The sequence below is a fragment of the Vanellus vanellus genome, assembly GCF_965231255.1.
Source record: "Vanellus vanellus genome assembly, chromosome: 1".
Classification (NCBI taxonomy): Eukaryota; Metazoa; Chordata; class Aves; order Charadriiformes; family Charadriidae; genus Vanellus; species Vanellus vanellus.
This window is the reverse complement of record NC_138905.1, coordinates 208522184-208538454: the sequence shown is the minus strand read 5'-3', so window position 1 is coordinate 208538454 and position 16271 is coordinate 208522184. Positions and strand designations below refer to the sequence as shown.

At 37.1% G+C, this 16271-nt stretch overlaps 1 protein-coding gene across 2 annotated transcripts in view; it reads left to right on the top strand.

Annotated features, from left to right (window-relative positions):
- Positions 1-9818: 9818 nt before the first annotated feature.
- Positions 9819-16271, top strand: part of CNTN5 (contactin 5) — a gene marked incomplete at both ends in the record, with an annotated part of 391394 nt that continues 384941 nt past the window's right edge. For both annotated transcript variants that reach the window (XM_082483144.1, XM_082483143.1), the window contains one exon: positions 9819-9876. In XM_082483144.1, coding sequence (XP_082339270.1) covers positions 9819-9876 — 58 coding nt within the window. The remainder of the gene's footprint in view (positions 9877-16271) is intronic.

The following is a 16271-nucleotide window of genomic DNA, read 5'->3' as shown; positions in this document are numbered from 1 at the left end:
GGTGTTTTGCCTAGAACAGGCTGCCCAGGGAAGTGGTTGAGTCACCCCCTGGAGGTATTTAAAAGGCACGCAGATGTGGCGCTTAAGGACGCGGTTTAGGGACCTCGCTAGTGAGACGTCGAGACAAGTTTTCTGTATAGTGCCGTCAGTTTTCTAATTTGTGGGTTGGCAGTGAGACAGACGTGTAGTATATGCACACACTGACGGATCGTTCCCATACAGTCTTTTTACACTCAAACCTCTCTTTGTGTCTTCCATCCTCTCTACTCAAAAAACAGCCTCCTCCACTCACTGCATCTAGCTTACATCCTTTCTGTATGAAAGTCCTTCGGACAGACTGATAGCATCACTTAAGGCCCATATGCAGAAGGTAAGCAGGGTACGGAAGGATCTTACTTTTCCTTAACACCCTTTTGGGAGCCTGCCCCGCACCCGCTTTGTAAAGTGAATAGGTTCTCATGTCTTAGGCACAGAAAATTTATTGATCCTTTTCATGTGTAGTATCGAACACCCTGGTGCACAATACACCCTGTTGTGCCGGAGCTGATTCGTCTGGAAGTGAGCACAGGAATGAATTGAATTTACAGGTCCGCGGAGAGATTGTGGCCACTACTTCAGAGCATGATATACACACAATCTGCAGGGCTTTATATCCTTGTAGAGACCTGAGTGGTGATGCCGTTTTGTGTTATTAAAATGCATAATATCCTTAGTCTGGCAGTTGAATTAACTGGAAGTCTTAAGCTATGCTTATTTATACTGGCTGATATAACACCAGATGCAAGAGTCAGTCAAGGGTATTTATCTAACTGTAGTCATCTTCCCTCTTGGCACTAGTTGGCCGCTGCAGAAGAGAGGTCAAGATGAGCTGCTTGCTCCTCTTCTATGTTAGAGGTAGATCTACTGAGTACAGCTGAGACACAAAACAACAGCGGTGTCATGCTGGTCCCGTCATCCTTAATCCCTCTGCTTGGCAGAATAAAGACAATATCCAGATCTGATTACTCTGGTACATTTTACGATCTCTCATAGGAACTTGGAAATAAATAAGTGGGCCTGAAAAGAGTAGCATAAGAATATACCTTTTTTTCCTGCAATTTTTTTGTTGTAAATAAATCAAGTCTAACACAAATAATGCAGGTTGAGTCCAAGTTATTAACATGACCCACAATTCTATAGCTGTTTTCCCCTGAACTTCTCCAGTTCTCTGAGGGCATCTGTAGGACTTAATAAAAGTGCTTGAACATATTTCCTGAATAATTAAATCAAAATACCAAGGAATGTCCATCATAGAGAAAGGGTGATTTTATTGCAAGACCACTTGGATAGGAGTTAAATGACCAGTTCGATTTTTCAGGTCTTGTGGAAACTTTCGTACAGGTTTGAACAAACTAGTGAAGATTTCTATGACTCAGTTTTAGCCATCTGAAAGTTAATTGAATAATTTAGGGTATCTGTCTAGGCTTCTGCTGCAATCAGGTTTCCATCGCAGTTAGCAAAAAGAATGAGGTTGTTCATGTCACTCCAAAATAGCTGTCAAAAATGGTTTAAATTAATTTTCCTTCAGGTTGTCTATTTCTCTTCATATACTAACAAGATCTTGTATAACTAATTTCCAAAGCATCAAATTATACATAATTTTCCTCTTTATACTTTATTTCCTACTACTCGCATGTGATCAAATTCGACACAACTACAAAAAAAAATTGAGAAGAGAGTGTCATAAAAGCTTGTGGCACTTTAAGAAATGCACGTTCATAAAGTTCATACAAGAAACCAGAGAGGTTAACTGTGGTAGTTGTGAGCAAATCTATGTTTCTTCCAGTCCAGGCTCTGAGAAACTGAAAAATTGTGCTGATGAGGTCGATCTGCGTTGCAGAGTGCTCATTCACATACCTGAGCAAGAGCCGCAAGGCTTTGTTAACTGCTTCATCCCCAGCAGCTGCCTGTTCTCTGACATGTCAGCTGAATTTTAGGAACTATCAGTCTGTTTGACAAATGGATGGGTGAAAAAAACCCGGAATTAATTCCACTGCTTTCCTCCTCAGAAGGCTTCATCCAATGGATATGTATTCACCAGAGGACATGTCTGTGCGTTATAGTGGGAGCAGCATGTTGTACCCCTTCTGAGCACCCGGTACCTAAAGGTATATCCTGAGTCACGTGAATTGCCTGAGCCGTACGCTGACTTTTTCGTGCTATATTCAAGTGAATGTAGCCAGATAGCAGCACCTCGCTTGTTTAGAGAAGCTGAGAACTATTTCTGCCATTTTCTCCTTCCTCTGAGAATGCTGATGACGTTTTATGACTGATTTGCAGCAGGAATCCCAAAGAGGACCTAGCTCCTCCAGCAACTAACATTAAATGATCCCAGAAATAATTCAACGTTAAACCAGCCTTCTTGGAAATAATGATTTTGTTAATCTCCACTATACTTATTAATGGTTTCTTTGGTAAAAAAATGTTAAACACAATGAAAATGCAGTCAATTAGCTGAAATGTTATCATTTCCTTGCTTTCATCACCAGCTTGATATGCATGTGCTGGAAAGGGAGACATTCTGTGTCTTACATTCAAAACCTCTTTTAAAAATATGTATGTGTAAATATGTTAAAAGACTACAAAATAATCAATGTTCAATACAATATTAATTTCTTATTTTATGGGTATTGTGCGGAGTTTTCAAAACAGGTTTAGTTCATCTGAATAATTCGGAACCTCTTGGACTCACAGATATTTTGAGATTTTTATTCAGCATTTGAAATCAAATATTATTTTTCGGTTGTTTTTCAGAGCAGGAGTTCAGATGTTCGTTCACTCATATAGAAATTGTGATTGATCAATGTTAGAAAAATAGCCAATTTGCTTCTTTTGTATAGCAGTATTCTATGTTTCTTCCTAGAACTTGACTGGTATATTTGAAAGCTATATTAACATCATGAATAAAAAAAACTTATAAAATATTAATTTAGATATTGAAAGTCCTGGTCGCTTGCCAGAAGGAACGTGACAAGGAAAGGTTCTGCTGCAGAATAAACTTTTAATATTGTTAGCAGTAAATTAAGTGTTCATAAAACAATTCAGAAATTGTTTTATGAAACTGCTAAAACTTGTGCTTTATTAAATTTTCTTTACAATAGGTTGAACCATTATTAAACCTTGAAAATAAATGATCTTCCCTTGGGGTGATAATCAATCCTACAAGACGCCTTGCTGTTTACATTGGCTTAATATCATTTCACTTTCATTTGTCCTATAACAAATTCCACTGACATTTCATTGTAAAACTGTCTATGGTATGACTTTTATCAAATATTAACTTAATATGTTTTTATTAAATTTAAACCATTTTGTAAATAGTATTGTCAAAAAGATTTTGGACTGAGCAAATTAATTCTTTATTGAAAGCAAGCAGGAACATGAACTCGATAGAGGTTATTTATATTCTGTATAACCAGTGTCTGTCATAATCATGGTCTAGTAGTTAACTTTATATGTAAATATATCTTCAGGGAACTCTCAACAGGCAAGCTCTTTTTAAAAATTTCCAGCTAATCTATCTCCTCTGTTCACAATGAACTTTGTAACATCTGAGCCTTTGCTTTTCCAAAGCCTCTAATTCTCCATGGACTGAGTGTTACCAGGCCTGATACTCATGGGAGGAAGGAAGATGGGATGAACTGCTGACTGTGGCAATTCAATTCATGTCTTCCAAGCCCTGATTGAAGTAAAGGTTATGCAGGGAGGGACAGAGACTTCAGTGTTGATTACAAGACTTTATTTCAGTGCTTTAAACCATGGATCTTCAGTTAGACCTCCATCCTTTTCCAAGAGCCTTTTATAGAAGCCCAGTCGGTGATACCTAGCTCATTGCATTTATCGATTTCATAGGTTTGCCACCTTGAGGAATCTTATTAGCAGTCTAGTTAGACCTTAGGCCAACGTCCTCCACCTACTTAATGTGAAGAAAAATATTTCCTAAAAATACTGTCTAAAACCATGTAAGTGTATCTATTTTTTTGTAGGATATGATATTTTTTTCTTTCAGTTCAGACATGTGAGTGACAATAGCTTAATTTCATAGAATCATAGAATCGTCTGTGTTGAAAGGGACCTTTAAGGTCCAGTCTAATGATTAACCTAACACTGCCAAAACCATGACTAAACCATGTACCTAAGCACCAAGTCTACGCGTCTTTTAAATACACCTTTTTAAATATGTCTTTTTAAGTACCTCTAATACCCAATCTAAACCTACCCTGGTGTAATTTCAGGCTGTTTCATCTTGTCCTATTGCTTGTTACTTGGGAGAAGAGAGCAACCCTCACCTCGCTAAAGCATCCTTTCAGGTAGCTGTAGAGTGCGATAAGGTCCTTCAGCATCCTCTTCTCCAGGCTGAACAACCCCAGTTCCCTCAGCCGCTCCCCCTAAGTCTTGTGCTCCAGACCCCTCACCAACTTTGTTGCCCTTCTCTGGACACGCTCCAGCACCTCAATGCCTTCCTTGTAGTGAGGGGCCCAAAACTGAACACAGTGTTCGAGGTGGGGCCTCACCAGTGCCAAGTACAGTGGGACAATTACTTCCCTAGTCCTGCTCACCACACTATTCCTGATAGAGGCCAGGATGCCATTGGCCACCTGGGCACACTGCCGGCTCATATTCAGCCAGCTGTCCACTAACAGCCCCAGGCCTTTTTCTGCCAGGCAGCTTTCCAGCCACTCTGCCCCAATCCTGTAGCGCTGCATGGGGTTGTTGTGACCCAAGTGCAGGACCCGGCACCTGGTGGTGTTGAACCTCACACTGTTGGCCTCGGCCCATCAAAGCAGCCAGTCCAGATCCCTCTGTAGGGCCACCCTCCCCTCCCCTCAAGCAGATCAACACTCCCGCCCAGGTTGGTGTCATCTGCCGACTTAATGAGGGTGCACTCAATCCCCTTGTCCATGTTATTGATTAAGATATTAAACTGAACTGGCCCCAGTACTGAGCCCCGGGGAACACCACTTGTGACTGGCCACCTACTGGATTTAACCATCTTTCTCTGGGCCCAGCTCTCTAGCCAGTTTTTTACCCAGCAAAGAGTGCACCCATCCAAGCCATGAGCAGCCAGTTTCTCCAGGAGAATGCTGCGGGAAATGGTGTCTTACTCTCTTCAGCTCCTGCTCTTCCAAGTCCATCTAGAACATCAGAATTGCTTATCATTTGTGTTATTTCCTCATTATCTGTGAGCATGTTCCCTTTTCTTAAGGGAAGTGAAATAATTTGTCTTGCCAGTGACTTGAGCTTTCCTCTAACATATATTAATATAGAAAAAAGAAATATTACACAGAAAACTTTTTTTGCGGCAAGTCACACCCTTTTCTCTGAGCAGTATAGTCACTGTAGAGACAAAAGTTGTGTTACACTGCTTTGAGACAGGATGTGGATTTAAGTAATCATCCCTTTCGTGTTGGCACAGATAAACTGATAAATATGCATATGATGGAAAAGGGAAATTAAGTAGTGATAATGGAAGAAAGCACTTTGATATCAGTATCACAGTATCTATGCTAAAAGCTTCACTTCTTAACTATTTTAGTTAAAAAAAAGGAACAAATCTTGGCAGTTGCGTACAAATTTATCCTAAGTGCCAGAAAACAAACATTAATGATAGTAGGTGCTCTTATTATTAAAAAGACCACAGTTTTACTGAATCTAGTTCAAGCCTTTTGCTTGACAATTAGCGTTGACAACATTGCCTAAGTACTCATGATCCAAGTGTTCACAAATTCTTTTGGGGGTCAGAACCATGAGACAATATCCACCCTCTCACTACGAGCTAAAACAATTCATTAAAACACACTGGATAGTGAATGTTTTAATAAATTATCTACAATTAGCACACAATTAAAACAAATTGCAAAACCATTTGGCAGAAATTCTGGGGAAAACGAAGTAGTATTGGCAATACCACGTGGAAATTGAAAACTGCATCTGCTAATTCTTTGTGCAGAAAAAGAAGTTAATTTTTTTAGATAAATTACTTGCTGCACATTATATACATCAGCTTTATTTTAGATCACTGATTTTTACAAAATGCCATCAGGGAAATTTGTATCTTCTGCATAAAAAGAAAAAGCTCACCAGAAATCAGAATAAGAATAGGACAGGAAAAAACCTCAAGAAATGTTAGACATTCCGTCCTTACTTTTGGAGACTAGACTGTAGAGCTTTGTCAAATCATGCTATTATGCAAAAGAAATCTATAGAACATAGTATATTCTAGACAAGTTCATTTTCTTTTCTTGCACTGAATTACCAATGAAGCCAACAAACTGTTCCAAACAAGCCAGTTGTATTTTTGTGAGGTCCAAATTTGTATTTGGGAAAAAAAAATAGATAGAGTTCAGCTGACATGATTTTAAAGTCCTTTTGAGCGGTGTCTTCAGCTGAATTCTTTTGTAAGTGACTGTATATTCTGTTCTATAACTCTTAGGATTAAAATGTAAATGTTTGCTTTAAAAGATTCCTCATTCTGGGATGAAGATAGCCAGGTCTGGAAAGAAAATCCAGAAAATTAGCAAGATTTTCTAACCAAGAACAACCGAATACTATTTGTGTATATACCCTTAAGCTACTTTAGGAATGAGCCACTTTTACCAGCAAGAACTTTCTTATAAGATTTAAGATAATATTTGTTAACTGGTTTTAAAGCAATAACACTTTTACTTTTCTTTTTTTTTTTTTTTTTGTTTTAAGAAAGAAGATGCTCTTCTTAATGGATTTAGTGCAGCTTTGGTCATTTTGTTATAAGCATAAAGGAATTCTTCAATCACCCAAGACTCTAAAAGTGAGAGCCTAGTCATCCAAAAAATCAGATGACAGCCATTGATAGTAAAGCTGGGAGAACATCACTTCATTAAATCTATAGTAGAAATTAGACCATATGCCAATATTTATTAAATACAGCATTTCCATCCTCCTGCCTGTATTATTTCATAGAAAGCACCTTTGTGATTACCCCACATGCCATGTCGTAACCCCATCTGTGCAATATCAATGTCTTTGTCAGACTGTAAGAACTGTACTCCTCAGTTCTTGGACGTATGATATCTCTACCATGTTGCTATGCATTCCGTTTGTCCCAATGGCCGGTTAAGTATTGTCAGGTATCCCTGAGGAAACAAGAAGTATAGAAACAAATAAGGAAAGATGCAAGATCATTTAATTGTGGTAATAATCAGGATTTCTAGGTAGAGTTTTTAAAAGGTCTACAGTGACTTATTTTCCCCTTGCTTGTTTTGCTAGCAATTCTCCTACTGAGATAAACCAACTTATTAATACAACAAATACCCTAATAGGAAGGTCAGTGTCCAACATTCATGACTTAATTCAGAGCATCTCCCTGTCATTGCACTCTGCCTTTGCATTTTAATATGCACACGTAACAGGACTGAAGTTTGTTTTACATTGATAGGGTCAGGTTATGTGGGTCACAGTTAAGAGTTGTCACTTAGAAGTTGTTATAGCTATTTAGCTATAGGCTCCTTATCTGGCAGAAGTTATCATAACTCTGTTGTCTTTAATGAAACTTTCATTAAAAATATATCCTTTTCACAGAGAGCTTAAACTCATTGTTTCAAGGAGGCAGAGAGAAATAAGTTCATCTTTTATTATGATGTTCCCACTGTTTGTCTCCAGTTATTTTTCATTCTGTTTCTCCTCTACCAACCACAACCTTTAATATTATTTTTTAACAGTCTGATCCAATAGGCACAATAATACCTAATGATAATAAAGATAATAATAACAACAACAACAATCTTACAGTTTAATGTTGGAAAATTTGTTTATGGAACAGAGAAATCACTGCGTTAACTAATTTCTGCATTGCACCATTATAAAAGCAGCTCAAGAGGAGTGAGGAAAAGAGAAAGAAGAAAGACTGACAAAGTTGAGGGGGGGGGGGGGAACGCTGTGCTATACCCTCTTTAACAGATATGGCCATAAGGGAAAAAATTAAATATTAATAAAAATACTTATTTCCCAAAGGCCTGGCCAGCAAAGAATGCTGAACGAAATAATTCACTAACCAAAGGAACACAGTGACTGAAAAGCAGATTATCACCGAAGTGAAAAACAAAGACAGCTGACATTAATAATTAATTGAGGAGGTTTCCTGTGGAGGTTTAGATGAGTTACAGGCACTATGTGTAAAGTCACTTGACTACCAGGTTGTTATGTTCTCTTTCAGAGACGCTTATATTAAGGTGTACACCCAATATTAAGTTTGCCTGGCCTGAGTTGCTTGGAAGGAGGTACAATCCTAATTGGGAATTTTTATCCGTGTTGAAAGCTGTACCTGCTGGGCTGTATAAATGAAAGCTGACAAGTTACACCTTTAGATTTTTGCAGGAATAACTACCAGCACCTAAACAGATGCTGTCATCTTGCGCTCACGCTGTGTGCCTCTCTATATGTGTATATGTACATGTTTGTCCCTATAGATGAGGGAGAGACTGTCAAAGTAGGTTAAAACTAGAGATGCTCAAAGAGCAGTTGAAATTGCATAATCCAGCGGGAGTTTACTCTTACATGATGAATTTATTTTTTTTTTTTTTTGGCAACTGTGTTGAGCTTTGCCTCTGCTCGCGTACTGTGAATGTTCTAACATACAGGATAGATCTCCTGAAACAGCAACTGTGGCGCGTAACTGAGGTGATTATCATTTGAAGGAGTCATATTATCCCCAGAAGGGTTTTGATAGGGGAACAAGGCCAAATTCTCGTTTGTCTCACTCTTCTGCTCTGTGGGATTGCTCTTGTAGTTATGGATCACAACCTGTAGGGGTCGAGGATTCCTTAGGCTACAAAAAGTGGATCTTAAAGGCTTCCCAAACAGATAAGACTAATATAATTAGTATTCCCTACTGTAGGAAATGAACTTAATCTTTGCAGCTTTATGTTTTTCAAGCCAAAGAGAAGTACACATCTGTCCATACATAACCAGCTGAAACTTCTCATATTTTGGACTGAGTTTTCAGTCATTTGAACACAAAATCTCTAAGTTTTCATGTGTTGATATTATTGATATTATCAAAGCGATAGCTAAGGACAGAGGGATCAAAGATGTAGGGCACCGAGATGTATGTGGAAGTCATGGGACAGATAGGAAACAAAAATCTGAGGAGTGGCAGAGGGAGGTAAGTATGGGAAATCTGTTCTGTATAAATGGTGGTTGTTTCAAATGCATTGGTAGATTCTTTACACAAATCATAAATTGCAAGAAACTGGAATCTATTTCAACTCAATTTGTAAGTAATAAAAATGCTTGAATTTCCTAGAACAAATTTTTTTTTTTTTTTTTTTTTAATGCTTTATACCAAATATCAACATACTGCTTTCAGGAAAAGAAGAACGCATGCCAAGCTATATGCTTTGAATATGTTTGCTGTGAAAGATATGTGTGTACTATCTTCTGCCGAAGTTTGGCTTTTTGGAAATTCAAAGCTTCAATACACATAGAGCTTTGGGGTGATATCTGTACGTATATGCAAAGCACTGCCACAGACATTTCAGCTATTAACACAGGTAACTGCTGGAACAAGATCCCTCTGAGTATCTGTCAGGCCACCCGCCCTTGTGAATACGGAGCTCTTTGGAATCAGACTTTTAATTGCATTAGGACCAGCTTTGTCTTTTGAATTGTCTATCATATTATTGCAAGATATTTTTAATTTTCCTAACAGAGGTTTGTGTTTGTCTCACTAGGCGAAGCTTTAACGAAGAAACGTCAACGTTGCTAACAACTGCACAAAGAGGGACTGAAGACCTTTGCAACCAATGATGTGGTTGTCATGGAAACTGTTTCTGTTTCTGTCACTCATTGGCTGTCTTTCAGGTAAATCAAAACAAAACCAAGAAAACTCTGCTTATTGTTTCAAGGATATTAACTGTAAACAGAAATAGGAAGATGTAAAAGCATGCCAGAGAAGATCAACGTTGTTATTAAAACTATTTGCCTAAGTGGTGAAATTATAACAAATTTTATTAAGACATTTACAAGTCCTGTCCATCTGCCTTTAATTTGTACATAAATCTGAATAACATTTAAAAGAGAGGACAGCTAGGTATTTCATTTGAAAAGACAATGACAACTTTATTATTAAAAAAAAGAAAAAAATTGAAAATTATTAATTAGCATAGTGCTTCCCTAATGACTAACCACTGCAGAATGTTTCACTTCAGGATCATGTTCTGGTTTTGGAAACTAGTTATTAGGTTGTTTTGGTTTTTCTTGATTCTGTGTATATTTTATTGATCATTATGATTTTTTTCTGGGTAGTAAGTGTATTTCTTTTGCAGGTTTTTCTCTTGGAATTAGCTTAGTTGTCTTTACCTTTGCAAGTGACAAAATGAGTTAATCGATAATCATTTAGGCTTCTCACATGAGATTTTTTGTAATTTGACAGCATATTGTCTCTAATTGATCTTTTTTGGCTGCCCCATTTTCTTGATGCTGCCCCTTATACTGCCTCTTAACAGTTACTAAGATGCTCTTTTCTCAAATTCTTCCCAAACTTATTGGTTTTGTGTCATCACAAGATGAAATTTAGTAAAAGTCAATGAAATAAAATATTTTAATTTGTGAAATGAAATAAAATATTTTAATTTAAATACTATGATATTGGGCACAGGAATTTAGTAAAGGAAAATGCCTGCAGATATCAGCATACATGCTTTGGATGCATACATGAGACAGTCTAATCTAATTTTATTTTCCTCATGTAGCTTCATTATCATATATTAACCGAGTCCATTTCTTTTGGACAGGAAATATCTTTCTCTTTTGTCTTGTATTGTCAGGCACATTATCGATCTTGGTAACATTTGTATTTTGGTGATTCTAGTAGTAGTGTTTTAGAACCACCATCTATTAATGTCATTTTAATAAATTTAAGTTGAAAATTATATTTGGATTGTTACAATTTCCAAGAACTTTGATGCAGAATCCATAAGCAATTCAGAGATTCAAATCTAGAATTTCTTCTAAAGAATTATATCTTCAGCGTTGCGAATTTTAAGAGTTAAAAGTCAACATCTGGCACAAGGCATTCCACACTAAAATTAACGTACCTGAGCCTGCAGTTGGTTTCACATAGCTAAAACCTCCCTACCTGCAACTGCTGTTAAACAGAATACCTGTAAGTTGTAGAGTTGCTCCTAATAGAATTATTTAACTCTGCACAACACAATAACATGTTACAAAATTTGTGAGACACAAAATTGCCATATGCTGGCAATTCTTTATACTAAAATTTTATATACAGGAATGAGTTTCAACTGTTTATCACAGCCATTGTTTAAATATGTATGTTAAACCAACATCTTGCAAAGGCTTTAGAGCATTAGCAGCGACTAATTCTAATATAGCATTAAAATACGTAACTACTTTGGAATTTAGACGGCAAGTCAGTTTTTACAGAAGTATTTTACTTAAATAACATAATATCCTGAAAATTCTTGCGAGGCATTCAGCACCGTGTTTAAGTGACTATTTCTTTTGTCTGTTAATTTACTGCTGTATCTGATGGTTTCTAAAGCATTTCTCTTTTTGCATTTCATGACCGTCGTACCTGTTTTCACATGCTGTTGAATACAATGTAATAACCCATATATTTTTCCCATACACAAAGGCAATTTTGTAATTATTTCATTAATAATAATCATTCATTAGAAAAAATAACGCTGTAAGAGCTGAAATTAACCAAATTAACAAAATTGGGTTCAAAGTTATTTTAATTAAATAATCAGTGTGACTGGTAATTTACTGCCTCCATACCTTTCACATTTGATTATGTCATTCTGTATTTGGAGTCGCTTTTATACTACAGCACTCAGTAGAACGTGTTTACAACTGCAAATAGTTGCTACAGCTGATGCAATTCAAGGTAGCCTGGTAAGTTAGATGCCTGGATGCGCTGCTCTTAATGATAGAGCAATAGATATTGATGCTGCTTCAGTAAGATAAAGTTCATTCAGTTCCTGTTGTTTTGGTCTGTGTTAAAATCCAGTACTTACCCATTAAATCACCAGATCACGGGATCACTTTTAGCAGCAGCCAGTGTTTGGAAGAGAGTAGCACATTGTTGTATTGATTTTGCAGTGGTGAGGGAAATCACCCAAGAAGAGAATAGATGACCTCTCTAGTTTGTTTCGACTCTATTTTTATACTGTTTTTATCTTAAAGCTGACTTTGGTACTTTGGATTTTGCCTATGCATGAATATATGCCAGTGTGCTTAAGCTACGTGGAAAATAATATTTGGGTGGAGAAATATATGTTATTTTCTGGATACAAGACTGAGGACTGAATTAAGTCTCTTAAGTTTAATTATTTTAGTGTAAGCAAAAGGTAGCCTGAGACTGCAGCTTACAGTTATACGCTTACATTTTCAGAAGATTTACATTAATGCAATATTGATGATTAACAGATGCAAAGAAGGTCTCAAAATTGATAATGTGTTGCTTCTTTTCTTATGGCGTATTATTGCCCTCAAGCCCAATTGGAGTTGAAGAAGAATTAAGCTATTATTTTAGACCTAGAGTCTGCCTCACTTCGGAACCTATAGTTGGGAAAAGTACCTATTTTTTTGATTTGGTGGGTTTTTTTTCTTCCTCCTGTGAGGCTTTCCTGCAGGGAAAGAGCTCAAGCTGTAAGGGAACAGGTTACCAAGAAGGAACCATTAATCTGAAATTCAGAGGAGCCTTTCATATCTGATCCGGTTACAATAGCACCTGAAGTGAGTTCAGAGGTGGCCAGCTTAAGTTTAAATAAGGTTTGTCAGAATTTAATCTGTTGGTAATATTTAACTTTCTTGAGATCTTACATATATAAATATTACTACAAATTATATGTTCAGGGCATTTTAACAGGTGGAATTGTGATTTTTCAGTGGAAATCCATAGAATGATGCAGGGTATGGCATCAGCAATTTTGCATTCTGGATGATTTGGTCACCTGTGTGTTCCTCATGTGTAACCATGACCTTATGATTTGGACCACACTGTCCTATGTACAATGGGACTGGGGGTATGTTCCTGGGGTTTTACTGTCCTGGTTCCCCATCATGGCTTTGCAGTCTGCATTTATGTGTATGGTAAAGGCTGTTAATTTTTGGTTCTCGCTAGTAACAGCTAAGCAGAGAACCTTTTCTTTGTCTAGAGTTGCTAAGGTTTTCTTGCAGTGATTTCTCAGAGAAGCTGGAATGGAATATTGCTGGAAGGCGTTGTTTTAAAACAGCACTCCCTAACCTTGAAATAAGACAAACGGGTACATCTCTGTGTTTCAGGAGGAGGACATATGTTTTTTAAACAGAACAAAACCTCATCAAATTACCAGCCCATGTTTAATAGAAAAAGTAAGACTGTGGTTTTTATTTGCAGATGTAAGACATTTGACAAAAGCCAGCTTGAGGGTAGGGCTCTTGTCATTCTTTTTAATAATTGTTGCTTCCTGTGATGAGATGTTTCAAAGTTTAAATATATGCTAAAAAATACATAATAGAGTGAATGGCATTTATGGAGTTATGATTCTGTTTTAATCTAATATATATCCCCTATGCCTTTTTATTCCCCTGCCCATTTATCTTCTTCTTCTACGTTATTACCTGTTGCATGTTAATCGGGTCAAAGCGAGACTCATTTTCTTTGTAAGACTTTGTAATTCATGGCATCAAAAAAATTATGGGTATAGTGAAAGTAGCAAGGCTTCGCAAGATAGAGGCAGTACCTCTGAGACCCAGTGGTCACTGCTCATAGACCCAAGTGGATAAACTCTTGTCCTTAAACCTCATCTCTATGTACCATTCATTTCTTTTCACATAGAACATTCTCACTACCGAGAAAAGACTCCCTAAATAGTGTGTTTTTCTCTGTATCTCTCAGTACTGTGCTCAAAATTAAAAACAGCATGACTTTTTCTGAACAGTTGCTTGCTAGAATATGACATGAATGGATGCTTACAAAAAATGCTTTTAAGTAAGAGAGCATATGTGGAACAAACACCAGTGTCCTGTCTGGTTTTGACCTACAGCTGTCAGCGATCTGAGGTGCTTCTTGTCTTTTATGTCCATCCCACTCCATCTGGTCACTTGGAGGCTTTTAGGAACTGTCTCTATCATCTGCGCTTATCAGATTCCAAAATGCATCTCAAACATGCTCAACATGTGACTTTCAGAATTCCAGCAGCCACTGCCAGGATTAAAATTCATATCCTAAGGTTCATAAACTCGTTAACCAAACCATATCAAATATGCATACCACTCTGAGTGCCAGGATTATTTCTTGTTTTTATTCCTCCTCCCTTTTAGACGATGTCCTTCCTATATCAGAGTGAACGGTACGTGAAAAGTTTCTTCTCTGCCAAATGAACGATGAACACATGAATGACCAGTGTTTATGGTTGATGAGTCTATACAGTTACCCACCTCCCCTCCTCCCCCAGCCCTTGCACTGATGACAGTATAGCAAATACCATTCAACTTTGTCACCTATGATAGCTGAGCATAAAAGCTGGAGACAGAGCTAGACAAGGACTCGTGCCTGGGGACTTCCATGTTCTCAGTCTTCCAAGTGAAATGGAAAAATCAGAACACTATACCCTTCTACTGCCCATCCTGAAATACTGCATTTGCAGACAGTGCAAAACAAGAGAAGAACGATTTGTCACAGTGCTGAAATCCAAGGTAGACTGCTACCCACATTCTCATTCCTGGATTCTGTGCTTAATCGAATTGGGGAGGAAAGCACTTACCTGCTGAATATTGCACTTTGTATAATTCTTAATTTGAAACAAGAATGGAAAGGTAAAAGCGATTTACTGCTGCCAGGATCCTGAAGTGTGTTTAATGTTAAGCAATCAGGAGTGTTAAAACATGGAAAAGTTGTAGTCATGAGAAGAGGCACTTTGAGTATGTACATAAGAAAATATTTTTTATGAGAAACTCTTCTGCTTCTTTGCATGTCTGAGGGTTTTTTTTCTATGTTTAAGAATTTCTGGAGTAAATTGTTTAGGATTTGATACCTAGTTGGGGCTATGTAACGATATGCTCATATGCTGATATGTGATGAATCAACTTGCAGGATACCAAATGTTAGGTAACCACCAGATGCCTTTCTTTTATCATGGAAATAACTGATGTGTTAGGCCTTTTCAGGGCTAAGACCGTAGTAAACGTGAGCAATAATTAGAATCGGAACAAAAGCATTGTCATGTATACAACGATTAAACTAACGATTGATATTTCATGAGGTAACAGTAGTAACACATCCACTAATATCACTGGCATACTAGAACACATTTTAACTACCTACCTAACTATACCTTCTCAGTTTAATGCACTTAGGTTTGTTCATTAAAAAGTTCCTAACTCCTAACAAGCTCTTATCACTCATACGAACAACTGTTTTGCAAACTGGTAATTAGATTAGCTCCAGTTTGGAACTGGGATGACAAACCTTCTTTATCCACAAAAAAAATATTTGTGATACCCACTGAAAAATAGATTCCAGTCATTCTATTGTGACCATCAATCTGGACAACCCTTAGCCTACACATCTATCCTCATTTTTGTGTTTCCTCTTATACGGTGGATAAGTCTTAATGTGACAAACTGTTTAGAGTTGGCCTATTGCAATCTGATGCTTTTAAAATATTTTCTATTGCCTTAGGTATGATACTAAATAACATGTTTTTTACTGATAGAATTACACAAAAATATAACGAAGTAATGTTTTTGTGTTAAGATAATGATTTTACCTTTCTGTCTGGCAGTTTACACAGAAATGTTTATTGATTTCAAGATTACACAATAGGATAATGGCTCTACTACTTCTCTTCTTTTTTTTTTTGAATTATATTGGAGATGACATGCTGTTGGGATTCAGTCCTGACATTGTACTCCTGGAGTCTCATCTGGACCTGGAGTCAAAATGTCAGTCAGTAATACCAGTTTATAATGGTTTAGATTAAAGCATTTGTTCATACCTCTCCATCATTGTGTTTAAAATATTAAAGACTAAATCTCTTTTAACTTCAAAACTCCGTCATTTGAAGCTAAGGATGCTCAATGCCTTTGGCACTGTTATAACCTAGCATTCATATCAGAGTACAATAAAAGTGAGTCGTTCTGTTTTGCTTGATGTTTTGCCTGATTTTTATTTGTTTTCTTAGAGATTTCAGACTGCCTGTTTACTTTTATAGGCTAATAGAAAGGTAATGGTCTAATAGGAAAAT